Raw genomic sequence first — 22,862 nt, forward strand, 5'->3', positions numbered from 1 at the left:
GTGAACTCCCTCATTTTACAAAGGAGGTGACTAGAGCACAGAGGGGGGCTTGAACTTTTCTAGAGTCACACATTAGTGGGAGAAGGAGGAGAAGAACCATGCATGCAGCCCTACTCAAAAAAGTGACTCAAGGGGGAGGGCCGACCAGGAAGTGGAGTGGCTGGAGCTGTCTGTGCTTCAGTGGAAATATGCGGTCCATGTTGGGTGCCCACAGAGGCCTTCCTGGAGCCCAGCTCTTCCCTGGGGTCCCAGAGACTCAGCCCCCTCTCACAGTAACAAAGCAATACCAATAAGTGACCACTGCTCACTGAGAACTTGTGCATGACTGCACTGTCTGAAGTGCTTGTAAATGTTTTAAAGCTTTGTTACAATTCAGAGGTACCTAGGTCTCAGAGATGTTGAATGACTTGCAAGACTCCCAGGACCAGTGAGTGGCAAAACTCCAGAATAGGACCTTTGGGGTGACACAACTCCTGATCTGTTCTTTCCACCACGGGATGATACTGCGCTCTCCAGGGAGGTGGTCCCGTTATTCACTCAGTCTCCTTGCAGTCCTGTCCTCTGAAAACTCAGTATTTCTAGATCCCACACCCTCCCTTCTTCCTTTTCTTTCAGTTTGTCTTAAAGGTTATAACTCTTCTGATTACTTATGGGGACAGACTGAGAGGAGAGGAACATAAACAGGGTGACAAAGTTACAGAGATTGTAGAGTTTTATAGCATTTTTACAGCCCTGGTTTCTGCTCTGTGAATTCTAATTCCATTCCGAGATGAAAAATGGTAGTGCTGTTGACCTCTGCCTTCTACTTTTGGGCTCTTAAAGACAGACTTCCCCAACTCTCCTCTTCTACTTCCTTTCCGCCGAGCCTTTTGATGCAGTTGAGGCCCAGGGAAGAGCCCGGGGACTTGGATCTCTGAGGATCCTCAACCTAGCTGGCATCCATCCCTGAGCCTCTGCCCCATGCAGGAAGGAGAGAAACAAATGCATGTGGAGGAGGGGAGCTCAGGAGTTTCCTGGCCATGGAGGATCTGAAGGTAGAGCATGGATTTAAGACGCTGAGAAGTTGGAGTGCTTGGGGATGACTAAGTCAGTCCAGCCTGGGTCTCACTTGCCAGGGGCTATGCACTCCGCTCTGCCTTGGTTTCATCATTAGCAACAGGAATAATATCGTTTGTCTCTTCACTTGAAATGATCAGGACACTGAGTTTAAGTCAACATTCCTTCAGCAAACACTTCTTTTTCACCTGGCGTGTGCTAGGCTCTGGGCTGGGCACCAGAGCTGCAGAGATAAATATGCCATGGCCTGCCCTAGAGATGCTCATAGTGCCCAGCGCAGAGCTTTTGGACTGGAACTGTGGAAAGGTGGGGATTGACCTAACTCCTGGTTCCCTGTCTCTCCCAGCCGCTTGAGAAACTGTGGATGTATTTGGACATGGGTCTGGTTTCACTCAATTGTGAAGGCATGTTTGTGCGCGCGCGTGTGTGATTTACTTGATATTTGAAAACAATTTATGACCAAATTTTTTTGCATCCTTCTCTGTGTCACATGCGAGGGCACTAGGGAAGCACTTGTCTGGGGTAGAGATTTGTCCTGCCACATACCTTCTCTCTGGACTGGTCTAAATTCACTCCCGTCCCCTTCCTGAGGGACATCTTGAATATCTTACATTCCAAATGCATCACCTTCTAGCATGTCTTCCTGAGAAGGACAGACTTCCCTTCCCAGCTACCCTTCCTTTTGGGATGTTCTTCCAAGCACTCTAACACTCAGCCCTTTGGCTTTTTTAAAAAAAAATTAATTTTTATTATGGTAAAAAAAAAAAAAAAGTGTGTGTGTTACAAAATTTACCATTTTAACTATTTTCAAGTGTACAATTTAGTAGCATTAAGTACATTCACATTGTTATGTAACCATCACTACCATCCATCTCTAGAACTAATGCATTATTCTAAACCAAAACTCTGTACCTATTAACTCTCCATTTTCCCCAACTCCCAGGCCCTGGCGACCTCTTTTCTACTTTTTCTCTCTATGAATTTGACTATTCTAGTTACCTCATAAATGGAATCATACAAGGTTTGTCCTTTGTGTATGGCTTCACTTAGCATAATGTCTTCAAGGCTTAGCCATGTTGTAGCATGTGTTGGAATTTCATTCCTTTTTAAGGCTGAGCAATACTCCATTGTATGGATGTACCACATTTTGTTTACCCATTCATCCATTGATGGACACTGGGTTGTTTCCATCTTTTGTCTATTGTGAATGATGCTACTGTGAACATTGGTGTACAAATATCTTTTCAAGTCCCAGACTTCACTTCTTTTGGCTGTATCCCCAGAAGTAGAATTGCTGGATTTTTGTTTAATTTTTTAGAGGAACTGTTTTTAATAGAATTTTTAAAATAGAAATTTTAATAGAATTGTTTAATTTTTTGAGGAACTCTCTTCTGTTTGTAGTGGCTGCACTGTTTTACATTGCCATCCAGCAATGCATAAGGGTTCCAATTTCTCCACATCGTCATCAACACTTGTTATGTTCTGATTTTTTGATAATAGCTGTCTTAATAGGTGTGAAGTACCCTATGTGGCTTTGAGGACTTTCATGTTAATCATGGTGAGCCCCAGGAGAACTGGGAAAACCCTGAGATAATGAACTAGAAGAGAAATGTGGGCTAGAGGGTTGTATTCCCTGTGTTGCCCTTGCTGGCTAAGGTTGAACTTGGTGAGCACAGGCAAATTGTTGGGAGCCGCTAGGGGCAGCTGAGCACTCAAGGCCACCCCTCCAGCTGAGAGAGCCCAGCCAGTGAGTGGAGGAAGTGGCTGTTGGGTCATGCTTTATTCAGCCATGCCTTTGAGGTCAACGGGGAGGAGATCCAGGTACTGGGGGGCTGGTAGGGTTAGGTCGGTTAGAGAGGTGAGGGCTGCAGTGAGATGCCTGCACCAAAGAGCCCTGGGACCTGCATGTCTGAGCTAGAAGGACCTCATATGGTGTCTGGGTGAGCCTCCTTGTCCTGAAGAAGAGGAAATTGAGAGTCAAAGAAGGAAAGTGATTTGCCTGAGTGCACAGAGCAAGTGGGTGATGGAGCTGAGACTGGAATTCAGATCTCTTGACTTCTGGCCTAGTTCTTTCCCCACCAAACTTGGGAAAGAGTCAAAATAGCTTCATATCCATATGAGACTTAATATTTACCAAGGAGCAGCAGCCTCAGGGGAACTTGCATATTTTTTTGTTGCACTCACCTTCTTGTCTGCCTGCTGTCTGCCAGAGGTTTTTTGAGGATTAATAAGATAAATGGCTTTGACTTTTCTAAATGAAAGTAGCATTATACTTTATACAAAGCATCGTTATTAAATGGCCTGTGAGTGTATAGGAATAAACTAATGCTATTTCTTTTGTCCTGCCTTAATGCGAACTAGAGCCATCTAGGAGTAGGACAGATAGGCCATGTATGAGTGCTTTTGTGTAATGTTTTTAGTGTGTAAATATGTGGGGTTGCCCCCTCTCCCTATATAGTGCAATCCCTGATAATGGGAGAATTTCAGAGCCTTTCACTAATAGAGAAAATGGAGCACCATTTTCAAAGATCTCTGGAATTCTCTGTATAGATATATTATATAATATACATATAGATAGAATTCTCTAGATAGATCCACTTATTCATAAACTGACACCATTAATATTTGTGTGTGAAATGCAGCAATTTTTAAGAGGTGGTTACTAATAAGGAGGATGTGCTTCTGGGAAAAAAATGTTTTTTGTGAAACAGCTTTCATGTTGTATTTCACTTCATTGGAATGAGGAATTTTTCTTCGATACCCTGAGATTTTATGTGTGGGTATCTGTGGAATGATTCTTATTAAATAATACTTTATATTTGGGTAGTACTTTCGTAGACAAAAAGTCATTTAGTCTTTACGATTGTCCTGTAATGAATGTATTATTATCTCTGTTTTACAGATGGGTAAATTGAGGCACAGAGAAGAGTATATCGCTTGGTACTTGGCAGTATTGCTGGTGTTATGAGGGTTGGTCACAGAGTCGGCGGCCTGGGTTCTCACACTCTCTGATATCTGGTTCTGCTCTGACTTCTTCCAAGGGCTTGTGGTTATATGGACCCCACATCTCAGACCTGGATTCAGGCTCTAGGTCTCCTGACTCAGAGTCCTGGTGTCTTTTACTCCAGGTGCACATCCGAATTTATACTTCATGGAGTAGAGTATACATGAAATGGATTGGTTTTTAAAAACCATGATGAAAAGAAAAGGGAAAGGATCTTGCCCATGTTTCTTGGCTAATTTTCAAATCAACCATTTTACTTTACCAGATACTTCTGTTTACAGAGAGCCACAGCGGGAAACACAGGGTGCAAGTTATCTTTTGTCCACAGCTTAGGTTGGAGTCAGCAGGGGCTGCCAAGAGGGGCATGCTGAGTTCTCGTGGGATTTCTTGTTTCTTTCTCTGAGGCTGCAGGCAGATGCTTGTATTTTCCTGTGGTGCTGGGGATTAGGAGGAAGAGGCTTCAGGCAGGTTAGGAAGGGCGGCAGCCTGTTTGCTAGGTTGATCCGTATGCCCCCTTCCAGAGTGGGACTGTCAGCCACTGGATGAGAATCTGTCTGGGATTGGTTTAGCCAGAGTAATTCTGGAAGTACTGTATACTTAGACAACATAACTTTTTTTTTTCTTTATGATTACCAAAGAATTACTTATTGTACAGAATTTGAAAAATAGAATAATAAAAAATAGCTAGTACTTATAAGGCTCTCACTCTCAGGCACTATTTTGAGAGTTTTACATTTATTAACTCATTTGATTGCTGCAGCAATGCTATGAGATAGGCACTGTTGTTACCTGCATTTTACAAATGAGGAACTCAGGTACAGAGAAGTTATGAGACTGTTCAAGTCACACAGACTTGTAACTGGCAGAGCTAGAATCTGGATCCAGTCTGCCTGGTTTCCAGACCATACCCCTAACTGCTCAGCTGTATTGCCTCTCTGCAAATAAATGTTACTCGCCACCTAAAGATAACCACTAGTACTATTTTTATGTGTTTCCTTCTGGTCTTTCTTCTATGAAAAAAAATATCGTGTGTGTGTGTGTGTGTGTGTGTGTGTGTGTCTATTTTTTTTTTTTTTTTCTTTTTGGATCCTTTTCCCGTTGCTTAATATTATGTTGTAAAAAATTTTTTCTATATTATTTAATATTTTTCAAAATGTAATTTTTCTGGCTTCCTAAAATTCTGTCATATGGATAAGCATTGCTGTATCTAACCAGCACCCCAGTGATGGGCTTTTAAGTTATTTCTAATTTTGTATTAGTATAATTCACACTGTGGTAAAAACTCAGGTACATTGCTTTGCCGGAGTCTTGGATTAGTCCTTAGGGTGGCTTCTGACAAGGGTGGCCCAGTGCTGGAATTCTTGACGCTGCTTACAGAATGCTAACTTGCTTTCCTCATGGGCTGTGTCAGAGCATGCTTCCCTCTGGTGAAGTGCAGGAGGCACGGGGCAGGGCTCAGTTGTCCTCACAGCACAGGACCACTGCTCAAGTGTCTGGGTCTTTGGGGTCTGTGGGCTCTGAGCTCTGAACCTCAGGAGCAGGGTCACACCTGGGCTGCAGGGACCACTGAGCTGTTCCACCAGGTCACCTCCTAGCCTGTCCGGCTGGGCATTCAGAGGCACGAGATGGAGTTAGAGCAGTTACTTCTGGTTTCTAAAGGTGCCCTGCCCACTTAAGTGGGTGACAGTAAATGTGCAGGGTGAGTGAGTATTAGCCAATGGAGACTTCCTGTCACTCCCCCCTCCCAGATGGTGACAAGGAAGTAGTCAGGCCACTGAGTATACTAAAAACTGTCTTCACAAGATAGCACTGCCTCCTGTGTCCTAGATCTGGTGACTGGGAAAGGTGCACTCTCTCTATGCCCCTGCTTTCCTAGCAGTAAAATGGGCCAAAGAGACAAAACCTCTCATGTCATGGGACAGAGTCTTGTAATTAATATTATGGGAAGGAACTAATATTATGGGAAGGAAATTTTGGGGACAGTTACATTTTTAGATATTTATTCATTCATTCAACACATTTTCATTGCACGCATACCACCCTCCAGGCTGTTCTGGGCTCTGGGGAATACAGCAGTGAACAAAATAGACAAGGGTTCTTGCTTCTTGGGACTTCCCTTGGGGAACAAGAAACAAATGTTCATTTAACATACGGCATACATACTAACTTTAAATAACCGAGTAGTATCATCCCTGTAAACTTCTGCCCAGAAACCTTTGAAGGGCAAATAAAAGTTCTATAAAATAACTTCCATGCAGAAAGTTTGTTTTGAACACCTACTAACAACCACTGTACTAGGATTTCTGAGGCCACAAAACTGGTTTCTGCTCTCAAGCAGCTCATGGATTGTTAGGAGAATAAGAAGCACCCAAATATTAGAGTTAACTCATCTCAGGCATTCATCAGCTGAAGCAACAAGAGGCTGAGCCACTGTCTGGGTCTTGTTGGTGTTGTGCAGGCTCCTGTGTCACTCTTCTTCATTTTCTGTACCCCCTGCCTGTTCCCTGGACACCAACAACGTGAAGGATTTCCCACTTTTCTAGCTGAGTATCTGTCATCAGTCAGGATCAGGTCTGTCTTTTCACTGCAAAGGCTGCTTTGTTGTCACACTTAAAACACTGAAATGCTGACTTTTGATAAACTGGAATTAATCCTCAACTAGGGCCTATAATTTAGTTTTGCTCTTACCAGGTGGTGATAGATGCCTTAGTGCAAATAACAAGAGGTCAAGATTTCACTCCTCGCCATGCTTGGAAATAAGGGAAAGAAGTATTTTATTATTGCAGTTCATCATCTTTGGTTGAAGGTGATGGTTTAGCTCTGTGTATCTATCAGGTTGATTTCTTCCTAGTACTCTCTGATGTCAATATGAGAGCCCTTGAGTGCCAGTGGGGAAATGGCATTTTGATCAGGGTCCTCTAGCTGAGGCCTTTTGGTTCTCTGCCAGTGGTTTGCTTCTGGTGGGATTCCCTGCTAGGATTCCTTTTCCTTTCTTTACCTTCTTTCAACCAGCTGCCCCATAAAGAACAGAGAAGAGGTTTAATTTGCTGGATCCCTAGAAGATGTGAATGCCAGAAACTTTACAACTTTTCCATTTGGCTTGGGCCTCTGAAATGCTCCATGTTCTCTGCCTTCCTTCCTGCCTTTGCCTTGGTCATCAGGGGCAGGTGGGATGTAGAATGGAAAAGAGACAGTTTTATTTAAGGCAGCACCTGATCCATTGAGCTGGGGAGATAGCCACAGATGTCCTTGGTCCCTCACTGTCCCTTTGTTTTGGAGCAGAGTTGACTACTGTGGTCATGGGGCCTGTTCTAAGCATCCTCATCTCTCATGAACTGTGTCTGTAGCAGGGTGAGGGACGAGGAAGGCAGAGAGTGTAAGAGAATGCTGCTGAAAATAGCTCAGGTAGGAGGAAAAAGGAGTTAGATGCATAGCATCATGGTTGACACATTCAGAAAATGCACTGGGGGCTCAATCTGGTGAGAGGGTCTCCATCTCAGCTGGGATGTTCTGGGGCCCTCTCTCATTTAGGTTGGGGAGAAATGTCAGCTTTTCCATCTGCCCACTGAGAAAAAATTAGTTTCTCATTCATTTGTCTAGAGTATTAGACACTGAAAAAAAGACTTTTGGTTTCTATGCTGTTTGTTGGATCTTAGAATCTCTCATGATTTGAAAATATGTCTTTTTGCATAGTGTGGTTATTTCCTGATCAGAAAATCCACCCACCCGTCAACATCTGAATCAGTTCTTGATTTCTTTTTTTTTAAAGGTTTTTCACAATTTAGCATTACGTGCTGTTTTAGTATTCTTACTTCTCACACCTTATTCCTCATCATGCTCTTCCCTTGATGATTTCTCTTAGCGGAGACCTGTAGTGTTCAATATGGTAGCCTCTAGCCACATATGGCTATCTAAATGTAAATTAATTAAAATTAAATAAAATTTAAAACGTATTTCCTCAGTTGTACTAGCTACATTTCACATGCTCAATATTAACATGTGACTACCACATCGGGCAGCCCAAAATTATAGCACTTTTGCTATTATTGTAAAAGTTGTATTGGACAGTGTTGTATAGATTATATGTCTCAGTCAAGGTTCAGACCTATAACAGAAACTGCTGGAGCCATTTTAAGAGCAAAGATACTTAATACAGGGATTTAAGGGCTTATGAAATAATTGGAAGAGTGGGAGATCAGGTTCTGGGCTGGGCCTGCAGGAATGAATCCCAGAAAAACACTGCAGGACAGGTCTGCCAAGGGAACTGCGGCTCTGGTACAGTTAGGAAGCTGGGGAATGTGGAAGTCACTGTGCCAGGAGCTGGCTCCAGGGTCACACCACCTTACCCACAATCAGGTGTCAGGAAGCCATGGGCAGGGCTTGCCAGCTCTATACCGCAAAATAGACGCTCTCCCCACCTGACTTAGTTTCAATTCATTTCTTGATTGGCCAGTCCCAGAGTTGGATCAGGAATTCTAGTTACAAGGGAGATTGGGAATTGTTGTTTTTAGCTCTCTAGCCTCTGCAGTCTAGGATGGCAGAGTAGAAGGAGGTTGGAAGAGCTGTGAGCTAGTCAGTCCACCAGGCCACCACCTGCCATGTGGTGCTAAGCCACACCTGATCCTTCTGTGAGTGAGCACCACTGGGCTTGAGATGGACAGGCCTTGGGCTGTCTTCTAAGACCAAGAGACAGTATCCTCCCTGGTGCATCTTCCAGCTGTCTTTGTGAGGCAATAGACAGGGAAGATTAATGGCCTCCTGCTTTCTAGTTGTTTGGTCTTTAATGGGCAGAGAAAGTACGGGTTCTGTTTCAGATTGGCTGCTACACTCTTAAAGAGAATGTAAGCCCCTTGCTAACACAGTGAGATGGCAGACAGCAAGAGCTAAATGGGCTTCTGCAGTGATCTTGGGTGACACCATGGCCCGAGAGAAAGCATTTCCTTCACACTGCAGGGATTGCTAAGCAGTCAGGACTTCAGGAGGAAATTCATTTGCAGCTCTCTGCTTTCTAGGGGCGACCTGCTGCTTCTTGTTGTCTGCGAGTCAATCTGGGTTGTCTCTGTGTGTACCAGGGCTGCTCATTAGGAGTGACCTGCCTTTGTTCACTGCAGAAGTTACTGAGGCTGAAGAGGGGGCCGTGCTGTCAAAGCAGGTCAGTAGCCCCATGCCTTTTTCTACACATATGGCTAGTTGGGGATCTCTTTATGGTGCCAGGGGGTTTAGGCATCTTTATTCGAGGGCGGCATGGATGCAGGGAGGTAGGGAGAACACTGGCAGCTAGTGTTTGAGTTCTGCTTATTTGGATTGGGGATTTTAAGAAGGAATCATCTAAGCCCACACCTGAAGTGTGAGAAGGAATCACCAGTGAAGAGCAGAGGGAAGAGTGATCTCACTACATGCAGAGGCACTGTGGCAGACAAGGACCTAGCATGTGTGAAGCATGAGATGAGGCCAGTACATCAGGAGTGGGTTGGACCAGCCAGAGACAGGATGAGATGATCTCAGAGAAGTGGGCCCAGGCCAGCCAATGTGGGCTTCATAAGCCATGGCAAAGACTTTGGATTTTGAAGGGATTTAACTAGGGGATGACAGGTCCTGATCTATGATTTATGTTTCTAAAAGGTCACTTTGGCTGCTGCATGGAGATTGGATTGGGGGCAGGCAAGAGTAGAAATGAGAACTGTCGGAGGGTGGGTGGGGGCTACTGCAACATTTCTGGGCAGTATATGGAGGGTGGCCTGGACCAGGGTGGTGGCATGGGAGATGGAAATCATCACTCACAGCCTCTCTCCTCAAAACTTCTCCCCCTCTATCACACCCAAGAAGTAAGAGGAAGAACCTACTGGCTTGAGAAGAAGCCCATTCTTTAGGGCATAGATGGACTGACTACAACAATGTTCTTTCTAAAGAACACTGTAGTAGTCCACCTTCATCATTAGCATGACATCATTACTGTTACAGTCTTTAGCATATAGATGTTGAGCATTTTCAGGGATATGACCCTCAGGCCTGGATCAGGTACATGAGTGGAGATAGATTAAAGAAAAAAAAGAATCAATTGTTTTGTCACTGAACACCTTTCATGTCCCCAGTGCCAAGCCTCAGTCACAGAGATACCAGGGAAGCATGAGCCACTGTCTCCTGACTTGGACTCCTCACTTGGACCCTTGCTAAGCAGCGTGACATGAAGCTGACCAGTCTGTGCTGGGGTCTTGTCCTCATCCTTGTCCATCTGAGCAGCAGCACCTGTGTGCAAGAAGAGGGAGTTGCTGCTATCTCCAGGGGAGCTGGGCCATTTGACAAATGGGAGTCATTTTCTTATGTCCGGGAAAGAGAGCCCTGCTGTGGGGCACCTACCTGTTGGTGTTTGGCCTGATCTGCTAAGCTGCTGCTCTGGGGCACCTTCAGGGATGAGAGCACCAATGGAAATAGCCTCGTAAGTCCAGGAGCCAGAGCAAACTTACACGGTGGCATCTTTTCAGCTGGCAGCCAGGAGACAGCTTTGAATCAGCTTCATAATTTGAAAATTGTTTTCTTTGCATTGGATGGTTATTTTGTGCTAATAAAAGCCATCAGGGGCACAATGCTGCCTGCCCTACCTTCATGGCACTACTTTGGATTCAAAAACATTGAGCCAGAGATGAGAGTTTTCCATTCCTGGGATTATTGGATAGTTGAGCCAGCTTGTTGTGGGTGACCTACAGGTACTCACAGAACCTCAGGTCTGGGTGGGGAATCATCACAGCGGGTGGCAGATAGTTACTTGAAAACAGTGAGGCTAAATAGGCCTTGAAGTACAGCCCCAGTGGAGGCCAGCCCTGGGAGGCCACACCTGTCTCCCCTGCATATGGCTCTGTTTATATGGTGTCAGTGCCTTTAGTCATGTCACAGGGCTGTACCCATGCTCAGAGCTGCCAGGACCAAAATACTGAAGGTTGTTTTCTTGTCCTCTGGGTAGGGAGAGGTTGACATTCCATTTTTCCCTATGGGCCTATTTGCATGTGCTTTCTCCAGATGGTGTCCTCCAGAGAGGTCCTCATGCTCTGGGAACGGCTCACGATATAAATAAGGCTCCCCATGGAGTGGGGGGGCTCAGAAGTCAGACTACCAAGACTGGTTTTCAGAACTACCCCTTGGCTGTGGAGGTGGCTGCTATCTTGCTCTTTGGAAGCCTCTGCTCATGCTTGGGGTGCATGGGACACCTGCACTCAGCCTTCCTGTGCAATGGGTATATTCTCAGGCCCAGTGCTTTCTGCCCTCTTCCCAAGTGTTGTCCAGAAACTCCTGGGACTGCTTGGTTTTTGGAACTGGCAGCTAATGTGAAAGAGGGGGAGTGAGGACATTGCAGGGGGTGAGGACAAAGACTTGGGTTTGAAGATGGTGATCTTGGGGCGCTATGGGATGTAGAGGGCTTGTCATGAGTAGAGCTGGGGTCTGGGCAGGCCAACAGCAGGGGAACATGGTGCTTTCATGTGCGTGGAGGGTGAGTTAGTCCAGGAACTGAAATAGAATATATTAAATTTTGTCAATGCCAAACAGAGCATCTAGGAAGAAAAAATTATAAACCACAGATTGAACGGAACACAGTTAGAGTTCCAGCCCTCTCTGGTGGACCAAGAAAGACAGGAAGTTAGGTGCTTGGACTTGGCTGCTGCAGTGCAGCAAATATAAACAGGGACACCTTCCACTTTCATTCACCCCAGGGGTGCCCTGAGGTTACTACTGGGCTGTTAGTGTCGTGGATGTTGTCACATGAAGATCATATTAAATATAAAGGATGTTCTTGGGGTCAGAAATACAGCCCTTCCATCTCAAGGCCCACGAAACCTGGTAGGAGGTGCATGCTCTGTGTGTGAGAGAGAGAGCTGAGGGGCAGGCATCTAGTCTAGTTAACTGTGAGTCCTGTGCATGCTGCAGAAATCTTCCATTGTCTCACTGTGTGACCTTTAATGAGTCATATGCTCCTTTGTTTTCTTATGTGTTAAATGGAGATACTCGTGCTTGCTGGTTATTAAAGTAGTTCTTGTGCTTCAGGTGCTTTAATAAATTCAAATCCATCCTTTTAGTTTTTTCTCTGTAGTCTTGAACTGGGTCTAGCAAAGGGGCAACTTTCCAGGCCTTGGGAGTGGGCTTGGGGCTCCAGTGCCACAGGGACCAGAAAGCCACAGTACAAGAGCAACTGCCTTGGCACCAGAGGCGGCTGAGTAGCTGTGCTCATCTTGGTATCACTCAGGGGTGGTACACGCATGGTGTCTGTGATAGCATTCCCTACCCTTTGTCCCGTGGCAGACATCACTAATCTATCATGATATGCTTTCCTCCTGTACTCAGAAAAGTCTCAGAATCCTTTAAATATAGCATTCTGGACAGTGATGTCAATTAGTAGGCTTAAGAGTTGAAATTTGCTGTCACTGATGTGATGGAAAGGATATAGACTTTGGAATCTGCCAGAAATGACAGCCCAGCCAGGTATAAGCTTTGGCCGCTGAGCAAGCATCTTTGGTGGTTGCAAGGGACAGAGAACCAATTCATATTAGATTAAGCTAAGTTACTTCAGTAACTTAGTCATCATAGTCGATGGGGAAGGTTACTTGGAGAAGGGAGGCTAAGCAGGGCCTTGAAGTACAAGGGTACTTCAAAAAGTTCGTGGAAAATAGAATTGAAAGATAAGAATCTCTCCATGAACTTTTTGAAGTTTTCTCGTACAGCCCTAGTGGAGGCCAGCCCTGAGAGGCCTCCCCATCTCCCTTGCCTGTGGCTCAGGGTGGGGCTGACTTCAGGCATGGCTGGATGCAGGAATCCCATGAGATCGTTGAGGTTCTGTCTCTGGGACAGGCTCCCTCCAGGTGAGAATGTTCTGTCTGCCTAAGCTGGCTCATGTGTTCTTAACAGGTTCCTGTGGGGGAAAGGGGTGGTGGTGGGGTGATAGGTTCTAGAAAGCAGTTCCCATTGGGAACAAAGTTATCTTGGAGGTGAAACATAGAAGGACAGCCCAAGATAAGAGCTGGGAAGGTGGCTGGCAGAGGCAGCAGGTGTTCATCTGTATCCTAGTGAGTCACAGGTGAGGAGAGGGACGGGGCTCCACAAGGCAGTTGGTTCTGGGCCCAGCAGCTTCCCTGGAAGGACCTTGTGTACACTGATCAGAGAAAGGTCATCGTGGGTGGACTCAGAAGTGACGTACGTGCAGCTGGTCTGGCTGCTTCGGCAACAGTCTGCCAAGCAACCGAAGTGGCATCCAGAGGTCAGGCCCATTGCCCACAGTAACACCCTGTTCTCTGTGGATTTTCTTGATCCTGCTGCACCTGGCCAGTTGACTAGCAGTACCAAGTCTCCAGGTCATACATCTGTTCTGGAAGATTCAGGTGTGGGCCCAGGCTGAGCTGATCACTTGGCAAACCTTCGGGTGCTAGGATGAGACATCCAGCCTAACAACCACAGAGTGTCTGCCAAGCGAATAGTGGTATCTCAGGGATAGTCTTGAAGCTTTGATGCCTTTAAACCAGAGCAGTGCAGCTTCCCTACTCAGGTTGGCCTCTCTGGATTTCCCTGGTTCCTACCCAGGCTTCCTTCATGACAGTGTCCCTCTACTCCTACCCTGCCAACCCTTGCTACACACAGCTCCTTTTCCCAGATACCAAAGGAAATGGCTCACAACAGCAAACACCTTGTTCTCCCTCATAGTTTCTGGATGTCAGGAATTCAGGAACTTCCTGATTTGGGGCATTGTGGCTTGGGGTCTCCTATGAGGTGGCAGTCAGGTGACTGTAGTGGCTGGGGACTGGCCAGGAATCTTTCTCCATGTGGTCTCTTCGTGGAGGCTGGTTTGGGCTTCTCCACAGCATGGTGGCCCAGGACTGTGGGGCTGCCTCCCCTGGGGGCTTCCTCCAGAGCGGCCATCCTGAGGGCTCAGGAGGATGCAGCACTGCCTTTTTTGTCCTAGCCTTGGAAGTCACAGGGTGTCACTTCTGCTGTATTTTATTGGTCAAAACAGTCACCAAAGGCCAACCTCATTTCAAGAGGAGGGGCCTAGATCTTCTTTCTCCATGAGCAGGATGTCAGACATCAAAGAATTTGCTGACATGACTTAAAACCATCAGAGCCCCCCTACCCATTCCTGTTCAACCAAGACTCAGTGCCCAGGTGGGTCTGAGGTGCCTGGATGTGACCTTACTTTGGTCCAACTTTCTCATTTTATTGTATTTATTTTTGCTTTTTGGAACTCAAGTGCCAAGAGTTGAGTGAATCATCACCTTCAGCTCATTGAACCTGTCACCATTGATGCATGCAGTGACTGCTCATATTCACTCACTCATTCATTCTTCCTCCTTATCCCCATATCCTCCTCTCATTTTCCTCCTCACGCCTCTTAAACAACCATTCTGTTCTTTTTAATGAACATCCTATTTGTGTGTGTTCTTATAAATATATGTTTTCGTTTACAGACGTGGCATTGTGTTTTATCTTTTCCTGCATCCTCCTCTCCTCACCAGCACTGTGCTACTAAGGTCTGTTCATGCTGTGGTGCACGTGCCTCATCTCTTACCTGCCTTAGATGAGGCAGCGAGACTCGAGAGGGGAGTGACATGTCCAAGGTCACCAGTTGAACTAGGCTGAACTAGGACTAGATTTCCTGGCTCTCTCTCCTCAGCATCTCACAGTAGCGTTTTTACATGCCACCTCCCACTCTCCTGCGATAGCCTGAAATAAAATTTTTAAAAAAATTGTGAGTCTGGGATCCAAAGCGTGTCACAAGTGCTCCTATTTTCTCTCCAGTAATGGTTGTGCTCTTTCCTCTCTTCCTGCAGGTTCCAACTATGGGAGCCCGCGGCCAGCTCATGCCAACATGAATGCCAATGCGGCCGCGGGGCTTGCCCCCGAGCACATCCCCACTCCGGGGGCAGCCCTGTCCTGGCAGGCAGCCATTGATGCGGCACGGCAGGCCAAGCTGATGGGCAGTGCTGGCAACGCGACCATCTCCACAGTCAGCTCCACGCAGCGGAAGCGGCAGCAGTATGGGAAACCCAAGAAGCAGGGCAGCGCAACTGCCACACGCCCGCCCCGTGCTCTGCTCTGCTTGACCCTGAAGAACCCTATCCGGAGGGCGTGCATAAGCATTGTCGAATGGAAATATCCTTTGTGCTCTAGGCCAGGCAGGGTGCTCCCGGGACCCAAATGTGGGGCCAGCCCTCCAAGCTTACCAGGCAGCGGGCTGTGTTGCCAGTGCTCAGCCTACAAACTATTCTTAGACCTACTGCATCTGCATCACTGGGGTGCTGTTAAGATGCAGAGTTCTAAGCCCCGCTCTAGACTTGGTCAATCAGAATCTATGGGGACAGGGCTGAGGCATCTGCTTGTAAACAGGCTGTCCAGGGTTTGCTTTTTTTTTTCCCCCTCTCCATATAATAAGCAACATTTGAGAAAAAGAGCCTAAGAAGCTGTGAAAGATCATCTCAGGTAGCTGAACTTGCCCAGGGATCCACTCCTGTGATTGGGTTAATAGTCATTTCATGCTATTTCAAAACCTTCTTCCCTTCCTTTGTCATGGCACTGACATGGCTTCATGACCTCACCTCTGTCTAGGGTGATGGAGCCCAGGAGAGGCAAGAGGGTAGTGGTCGGTGACCCTGGCTCTTGGCTCACAGGCCTAGGAGCAGTGGTTCTTAGCCTTGACTGCGCATTAGAATCACCTGTACAGTTTTAACAAATTGTAGGCACCTGAGCTCCACCCAGGCATTTTTTTTTTTTAAAAAACTCTCCAGGGGATTCTAAAGTGCAGCCAAAGTTGAGAACACTGGTCTGGAGTTTAAAGCACAGATCCACTTCATACATATAGAAACCAGTGACTGGTTCTTCAGACAAAATGGCTTTTAAGGGTTGGACTCTCCCTGTGGAATTATAAGCCCCTTAACATTGTAAGAATCATGGGGGTATAGAGCTTGGAAAAGACCTTAAACATCTCTAGGTCCACCCTGACTTTGACGAATGATGAAGTTAAGCCCCACAGGAGAGACTCTCTGGGGTCATATGGTCAGTAACAGACGGGACTAGAACTCTGGTGCTTAGTGCTGAGCATTTTATAACCAGAATTCACTCAGGCAGGGCTACCATGCCTCTCAGGGTTCAGGTGGGAGCGTTAGGTTTCGTTAATGAGTTTCTGTGGAAAGATTTGGAGTTTTGGGTAGTGGTCCGAAGTAAAAGATAATGACCCGAAGAAAGTCTCTGTTTATCAGGAAATGTTAGTTCTATAAATGTTTGAGCTCCAACTCAAATCAAAAGTAACTTAAGAAAATGCATTTCAAAGAAGTGGCTGCTGTGGAGCTGGCCAGCCTGTCCTGAGTGGCCAAGCATGGTTTCACTCCCCGGATGACTGGGTCAGAGGCTCGTCTTTGGTGAGCCACATCAAGCTGCTTTCATAGCTGTTCATGGCAGAATCATGGAGCGGGAGAGCTGGGGGACCCTGCAGGTCAGGCACCCCAGAGAGGAGGGCAGTGAGGCCCAGAGAACCAAAGAACTTGTACTAGATCACACAGCTGGTAATTGATTGAGCTGGGTTTCAAATCCAGGTTCCCCTGAATCCAAAATCCACACACTTCTCACAGCCCCTGTAGTACTAAGTGGTACTAGGTAAGACTAGATAGGCACGAGGGTAGATGTTCAGGGGACACAATCCAGCTTCACTGGGACACAGTCGGACCTGGATCTGGGGCCTCAACGCCCACCCCATGGCTGGCCACAGTCACCACTCCTCCTGCTCCCTGTGGGGAATGTGCCTCCCCACCTGGAGGAGAGGAAGTGGACCCAGCCTCAGTGGTGCTAGTTGGGTGACATTCCTAGATTGCCTTGGAAGGGTGACTGGACAGGTAAGGAGATATATGGGTGTATTAGCCAATCAGTTCTTGAAAAAGTGAAATCTGAAGCTGTCATTACGAAGAGAAGGCAGTTTAAAAAATGATCTGGTCTTCACAGAGTGACACAGAGTGCTTCCAGGGCTCACCTGGTTCTCCTCTGCTTTTCTGCTGATGGCTTTTCTTATCTGCCTGATTGGTATCTTTACACATTATGTTCTCTGGCATTAGCCCCATACTTTTAGCTTAAGATGATGGATGGATAGCCTGAGTGGGGGAGGAGGTGGAACTGGTACACAAGAAGCACCCCAGGCTGAACTGTCACCCCGCCTTGGTGGAGGCAGCAAGTTGACATTTGTGGTCTGCCTCTGTTGACTTGTTGTGCCCTTGCCTTGGTGGGGAGAGCACAGGGCACCAGATGATGGGAGCCAAACTGAGCAGCCTCTGGGCTGAGTATCACTTTCCTGAAAAGACAAGAAAAGGTTTAGGAGGGGAGTGGTGATGTGGTAGGAGGGCTAAAAGAACTGACTTCCTAAAAATGCTTTAGGTATTGTTAAGACAGATCAGTATAGCGTAAGCCTTAGAAACCTGGATTCCGGAGCTGGACGTCCTGAGTTTGGTTCTTATCCCACCACTAGCTGTGTGACTTTGGACAAGTTAACATCTAACCTTTCTGTGCCTCAGTTTCCTCAATTAGAAGTGGGGACAATAATTGCACGTTCCAATGCAGGGTGTTTGTGTAGAGCAGTCAGAACAGAGCCTGGCACTGAGTAAGCCCTTGGTAAAGTTAGCTCTGTCCTTCCTGTCACCAGCACTGGCACCAGCATCGGCAGCTCCATCATCACTACTTGCTCCCTGGCCAGCTCAAGGGCAGCGTGATGCAAAAGATTAGTCAGTCGGCCTGGGTCCTGGTCCTGATTCTGGCTCTGCTGTCTGTCAACTTGGGATCTTAGGCAGGTTGTTTTACTTTCCATATCTATAAAGTTGGGAGGTTGGACAGGTCCACTGCATGCCATCTTTTTGATATCAAGGTACACGTAGGAAACGACAGCTTCTGTGAGACAGGGCTGATGGGATCAGTCACTAAGACAATGATGTAGATTCCTTCCAGTTTCAGAATTCTGCAACACTGCCTGGGGTTTCCTGTGAACACACGTCATAAGGCCATCTGCAGAGGGGAGTGAACACTGGACTTGGTGGTGAGAATATCTGGGTTCTAGTCCCAGCTGGTCATTAACCTGCTGTGGGTCCTTAGGAAAGTTTCTCAGGCTCTCTGGGCCTCAGGAGTTTGGATTAGAAGATCTCTAAGGTTTCTTCCTTCTTCAGAATGTGTTAACTTGTGAGTACAGTTACCCTGGGAGACTTAGGTTGGTCCCTTCACCCAGGAACTACCATCCCTCTCTCTCTTCCTCCTGTTTAGACTATGAACTAGGCTGGAAGCTTGGCAGTGTGGTGGGGAGGGTGAGAGCAGAGCAGGAAGAGCGTAAATTGGGCCCTTCCTGTGAAGGTTCTCCTTTCTGGCCTTCAGTTGTGGGTGTGGGGTGGGTCTCACTGGAAGGGATATTATCACAATTGCTCACTTTTCTCTTGAGAGTGTATTTTGCCCTGATATTCTGGTAAAGAAATCAGGGCATGGGAGCCTCAGAGTGTGCTGCTAGTGGTGAGTAAGCCTCGAGTTGTCCCTCTGGAGCCCAGCACATCCCAATGGGCAAGTCAGGAGGCCTGGGAGGTGGGAGGGAGGCCTGGCCCACCAGAGGCAGGGCCTCCATAGGTGAAGAGGCTTTACAAGTTCTGGTGAAACTGAGCCTTACGGGGAGCCAGCTGCCCCTCTCTATTCCCATAGTACCATCCTGCCATGCTCTTGGGGTTCTCAGACCCCTGGCTGGGTTTCAGGTTCTCTGGAAGCTGTCAGAGGGTAAGGGACAAGGAAAAAAAAAACTCTCTTCACTTTAAAAGATTTTTAAAATCTCCAAATTTCAATGAAAAACATGAAAAGTTGCTTTGTCCTGAAATCCCACTATCCTGTCTCTCCTGCCCAAGCGTGTTCACTGATGGCAGTGGGTAAGCCATGAGGGAACGGGGTGCCTGGAGCAGGCACTGCTCTTTAAAAGCAACCCAAGCACACACGAGGGAAAATGAAGTTAAATGCAATCTAAATAAATAAGGGGAAAAAAAGTTTTTAGAAATCTGTGTTTACTCTGGCACGCGACTGGCCTCCACTGCTTTTGACATATTAGGAAAAATTTTGGCGGGGACCCACTAGAAGCACTTAAAAAGGCATATGTTTCTTTTCAGAATACAAGGGGCTTGGAATGTATTTTTTAAACAAAATTCTTATGAATATTTGATTCATTTAAAAATGTATAGAAGTATGTTTGTTTCACTCGTGCTTTCTGTGACATTAGCTTCCTTAACTCCCTTCCTCAGACCATTTGAAATAATTATTTTACTGACTATTTTTGCCAATTGTGTGGCCTTAGCGATCTATATTCCCTTTCCAGAAGATGATTCCAACGCCACCAATTCCAACCTGGTAAGTCCACCATGCTCAAGTCTCTGCTTTCCTTACTCGATGGAAAACTGAGATTGATCACATGGATTCAAGCTGGAGCGTGGCAGATAAGTGCAATGTGTGTTTGACATGTATGAAAGCTCTGCAGAGCTTAGATCCTGTGTGCTGTTTTGCTCTTTATTCAAATCAGTGCCTGTCTTATCACAGCCTGTTTTTAGAGAGAATATTCCACTTAGGCATTGGTGAACTCTGGGTGCGTGTGTGTGTGTGTGTATGTATGTATATATGTGTGCACGCATGCGTGCACATGGGTGTTTTGAGTAGCAAATCCTGTGAGTGTTACAAAATGTGCTGCATAAGTTGCAGGCACAGGTGTTTGCTGGAGCATTTATTCCTGGATCATTTGTTGTATTTATATTAAGTGTATTTGTTTCATTGGTACAGTTTGCTCAGGTGATCTGTAGCATTGCTGCATGATAAATAATTTCTAGGAAGCTTTTAGGAAAGTTTGCTTTTACGGCCAAGATGTATTATTCTGTTAAAAAGGCTTTATTTTCTTGGGAAAGGAGGCTTTCCATTTGGATTGTTGAGAGGCTGTTGGAGGCAATTTGGGGTTAGAATTTGTCCATGGAAAAAGTAGAGAGAGTGTTTACTTTTGGCTAAGCATGAAGTCATTACAAAGGCCTTTGCTCTGTCTGGGCATGTGAGGAAAAGAGCTCTGGAATGCAGTTGGCGAAATTGTGGCACTCCCGGGATGCCTCCACTATGAGCGCGTAGGAAAATTTTGTCTCTGTCTCCCTGTCCCCTGCACACACACCGTTATTTTTCATGTAATTTCTACAAAGGGTGTTTAGTCACCAAAGGCACTATCTTTCCCCTGTTGTCAGCACCTTCCTCTAATTAGTGAGATTGGACTGTCTGATGAGATTGTTTTTTAAAAAGCAGGAGGGTTATAGGATTCTCCTTTCCACCCCTGCTGGCTGCTAATACTATCATGGGTGGAGTTCTTTTGTCTTTTAACCTTTGACATTTCCTTTAGCCCTTTCATCAAATAAATCGATGCATGTTTTAAACTTCTCTGCTATTTTTCCAGTTTTTGTAATCAGCCGCAGATCCATATTGGGTAAAGTGTTTGGTGAATGCAGGGCTGCTGTGTCTTATGGCTCTGCTTGGGGCTGTGTGTTGGGGACAGGTTCCAAAGGTTCCAAAGCTGGGCAGTGAGTGCTGAGTGAGCGCTGAGTGATCGCATGGTCAGAGTTGGCAGGCGCACAGCATTAGCCGCAGGCATGGTGGCCATATGATGTGTGACCTTGTCTCTTAACAGGCAAGAAATCTTTACTGTGTCAGAATAAATACAAGCAAAAGTGTCACCCTAAAGCAGGAGCTCCTTCTATTGGTTCTGTTTCTTCTCTGTGTGTTCACCTCCCTCTGCTACCAGCTTCATACTTAATCTGTAACTTTTTAAAAAGGAACTCTGGTTACATACAAATGGAATCTATGCCTCATCCTTAATCCATTGAAGCTTTGGGCTACTCCAGGCCCAAGCAGTGGTGAAAATGGACAGAGTTTGGTTTGTCTTAGACCCCAGAGATGGCCACATATGAGCCCACTCACCTCACAGTTCCCAGGAGGATTAGCAAGGCCACTTGCGTTGCTGCTCAGGAAGGAAGCCCTGGGCTTGCTGAGACCTGTCAACCCTGTGCCTCTGGGACACAGAGAGGCCAATAGGAAAGAACAGGGGGTCACTCTGGAATTATTCTGGAGCTGGCGTGGGGGTCACTGGGTACAGATGATGTTGGAGAAACAGCAAATTTTTAAATCACACCACAGAGTGATGGAAGTGTTCCAGAACTGGATGGTAATGATGGCCTTATACTGCGTGAGTTTACTAATCACAGAATCATGTACTTATGGTGGTGGATTTTGCGGTACGTAAATGATACCTCAGTAAAGCTGCAGACCTGACTCCTTGTTCTCTGCATTCCAGGTGTCATCCTCTCCCAGGGGCAGTGAGTGTCACTGCCTGAATGCTGGGGGGAGGCAGTAGTCAAGGGGTGTTAGAAGACCCCTAAAACAAACAAACAAAATCAAACCTCGCGTCAGCTAGTAGATCAGAATATTGGAGATAACTAATCTGAGTGTTGGGATCTGGGCCCTCCTGTGCCTCGTTCTCTGCAGCATCTTATGTGGTCAGATGCCTCTTTTCAAATCTCAATCACCTGATGCTGCTTCCAGTGTCTCTTCTGCTTCTACAGGAACTTTGACCAGAGCTCTATCCTGGGCCCTCTTATTTTCTCTTTGTCCCCTTGGTGAGCTCATCTATGTCCACAAATTGAAGTTCCTAAGACTTTCATCTCCAGTGCTAAGCTCTTTCCAAAGGCCTGGCCAGCATTTCCTGCACTGGAGAGGTCTGGGGAGCAGTGCAGCAGCTCCTGAGACGTGCCTGTCATTACAGCTGCCTGGGGAGCTTAAGCACACATATCCTAGCACCTTGGTGGGTCTGATTCAGATTTAATAGTTCTGGGGCATGGCCTAGGAAAATGCATTTTAAAGAAGTCCTCATAGGGTGCTAATGATTAGTCAGATTTGGGAACTACTGGACTTTTGGATAGAGCAAAATTTGAGTTGGACAGACCTGAGTTCAAATCTCGGCTTTGCCACTTTGTGACTCTGAATCTTAATCTGAAGTTAATTTGTCTTTCTAGACCTCAGCTTCCCGGCCTGTTAATGGAGGTGATGTTACCTCAGAGAGTTCTGGGGAAGAGTGAGGCAGACAGGACCACGAAGAGCTGAGGACGCCTCCACCCCCATTTACATATGCAGGATGTCTTGAAGAACCTCAGAAAACCAGCCCCAGATAGAATTCATCTTCTCTCCCAGCACACAACCCTGTCCCCCAAAAGAAAATGAAATAAAGCCCAGACACTTCTCCTCTCCTTGCCCTTGGCTGGGTCGGGGTGTTGCCAACCCTGATGTCCTGCAGAGGTAACTGTGACAGCTTCTTCCTTCACTGGGCCCGCTGGAGCAGCCACTTAGTTGTGGCGATTTTAATTGGTAATATATTGCATTTAGTGACCTTTCTACTCTCAGTCATTTGTTTAAACTTCCTGTGCCTTAGTTTCTTCATCTATAAAATGGGAATACCAATAACACTATCTACCTCCTGGGGTTGCCGTGAAGATTAAATGAGTCAAAACACATAGAGCTCTTAGAAGAGTGAGGGCCGTAGTAAGGGCCACGTGCTGGGTGTTACTGTTGTTATTGTCATCCTCATCCTTCTCACCCAGCCCTCGCTGCCTTTTGCTGGGACTGTTACAGTACCTCCTGCCTGGGGTTCTTCCTTTCGTCTCTCTTTCCGCTGGTCCCTCTTATGCTTGTACAGTCACCTGACAAACATCTGTACCAACAGCCAGGCACAGTGGCTAGTAGGGAAGACAAACATGTA

At 46.4% G+C, this 22,862-nt stretch overlaps 1 protein-coding gene across 1 annotated transcript in view; it reads left to right on the plus strand.

The window, feature by feature from the left end:
• Nucleotides 1-22,862, plus strand: part of CACNA1C (calcium voltage-gated channel subunit alpha1 C) — a 609,830-nt gene that overhangs the window by 40,227 nt on the left and 546,741 nt on the right. Inside the window, exons 2-3 of the mRNA XM_063076446.1 lie at nucleotides 14,866-15,196; nucleotides 19,333-19,438. Of these exons, the coding sequence (XP_062932516.1) occupies nucleotides 14,866-15,196; nucleotides 19,333-19,438 (437 nt within the window). The remainder of the gene's footprint in view (nucleotides 1-14,865; nucleotides 15,197-19,332; nucleotides 19,439-22,862) is intronic.

Source organism: Cynocephalus volans, chromosome 1 (genome assembly GCF_027409185.1).
Source record: "Cynocephalus volans isolate mCynVol1 chromosome 1, mCynVol1.pri, whole genome shotgun sequence".
Taxonomy (NCBI): Eukaryota; Metazoa; Chordata; class Mammalia; order Dermoptera; family Cynocephalidae; genus Cynocephalus; species Cynocephalus volans.